The 1,747-nt window shown below is 35.5% G+C and overlaps 1 protein-coding gene across 1 annotated transcript; it reads right to left on the bottom strand.

The window, feature by feature from the left end:
• Window positions 1-844: 844 nt before the first annotated feature.
• Window positions 845-1,198, bottom strand: LOC106877260 (SCAN domain-containing protein 3). Its single transcript, XM_014926123.1, has one exon. It carries the CDS (start codon window positions 1,196-1,198, stop codon window positions 845-847), a length of 354 nt encoding a protein of 117 aa, XP_014781609.1.
• Window positions 1,199-1,747: the final 549 nt, after the last annotated feature.

The raw sequence follows: 1,747 nt of genomic DNA, 5'->3' as shown, positions 1-1,747 counted from the left end.
GAATATAACTTTAATACAACTGTGTCTTCTCTTCATCTAGAACAGTGTTTCCCAACCTTTTTTTTTTCTTTTTCTTTTGGTACCCCACTTTTTAATAGCAAATTTCCAATGTCCCACTTTTTAATAACAAAAAATCTGGTGCCCTCCAACATTTTTTTTTTAATATAGAAACACAACTTTTAATTCAATTACCTGGCTGATGGATACCGTGACTCATTTAGTGAGAACCCCGTGCCTGGTGCATAAGGCACAGATCTTTGATTTGAGGAGACACTTTCATTAACATCAGCCGTAAATCGTCACGTTTTGTAATTTCAACCCAGTTCCTCTTGGCTTCCAGCAAATTGTCAACTGCACTGAATCCAGATTTAACCAAATAAGACGAAGGAAAATCAATCAATAGTTCTCTTGTTGATGTAGAGATGTTGGAGTATTTTCTTTCAACCTCGTCGCATAGCCACATATTTGTTCCTTTCAGTTTCAACAAAGTCTTCACTGATTCATCATATTGCAATTCTGATAACTCTTCTTGGTATTGAACTGCAACATCAGAAACATCAATCAGCAGTGGTTGAGTTAACCAAGAGGGAAAATTCATTGCCTTCAAATCACAAAATCTGCTGTTGAAGTCCTTTATTAAGATATTCAAATGGTCAATAATTACGGTGACAGCATCATTCGTTATCACACATTTACTGAACCAGTATAACTGACTGAAATTTCTTTTTTTGGCACATTTCAAGAGTTGTAAGGAATCCAAAAATCTTTGCTTTCACATCAACAAGCGTCATGTTTGCACCTTGGAGTTATTTATTCAAGTTTCCAAGTTTCTCAAAGATGTCTGTCAGATAACTGACAAATGCTTTTCCATCACTGTACACAGCATTTTCATTTCACATTTGTCACTATGAAAGTCATTAAACTGATCAAATAATTCCATGAACCTTTTTAAGCTATTTCCACTCGATATCCACCTTACTTCTGTATGAAGCAATAATCGAACATGCTCGGCACTTTGATTTACACATAACTGCTTAAAAAGACATTCGGTTCGGGGATTTGCTTTAATGCTATTGACACATTTGATCACAGCTAGTAGAATCTCGTTAAGAGCAGGGGACAGTTTCTTGGCAACTAAGTTTTCTCGGTGTATGATGCAATGGACAATCAACATGTTTGGATTTTCATCCATCGCCATTTTTAAGCATCCCATTTGCTTGTTCATCATAGCAGGTACACTGTCTGCTGTGCATGACAGTAAGTTTTCTTCTGGCATTTTGTTTACATCCAAATAATGTTAAAGTTTTGCTTTGGATATCCTTTGCAGTTGTGGTTGTTTCAAATGATACACAAAACAACATCTCTTCCTGAAAAGCCTCATGCTTTGTGAGTAGAAGATGGAAAACTGGGAGTAGAAGATGGAAGACGTGGAGTTTCACGAGACTTATATTCGGTGAGGGGGATATAGTTAAAGTGAGGGATAGAGCTAAAATGGGGGACATACCGAAACTGAAGGATTGGCAAAACTGAGAGGAATATAGTTAAACTGGAAGATTTAGCGAATAAACGCGGAGGACATATATTTTTGCAATGTCAAAGTTCCCTAAAACTGTGCTAGTTATGAAAGTCTAAATTTCTTCACCATCACTTATTTAGTTTCTCTCAACTAAATTTTATTGGTTTCTTAATCCTTCCTCTCTCATTCAATGGAAAAAGAATAATTTATATATATATATTTATATATATA

The sequence above is a fragment of the Octopus bimaculoides genome, chromosome 23, assembly GCF_001194135.2.
Source record: "Octopus bimaculoides isolate UCB-OBI-ISO-001 chromosome 23, ASM119413v2, whole genome shotgun sequence".
In the NCBI taxonomy this organism is placed as follows: domain Eukaryota; kingdom Metazoa; phylum Mollusca; class Cephalopoda; order Octopoda; family Octopodidae; genus Octopus; species Octopus bimaculoides.
The sequence above is the reverse complement of the archived record's forward strand: the minus strand, read 5'-3'. Positions and strand labels throughout refer to the sequence as shown.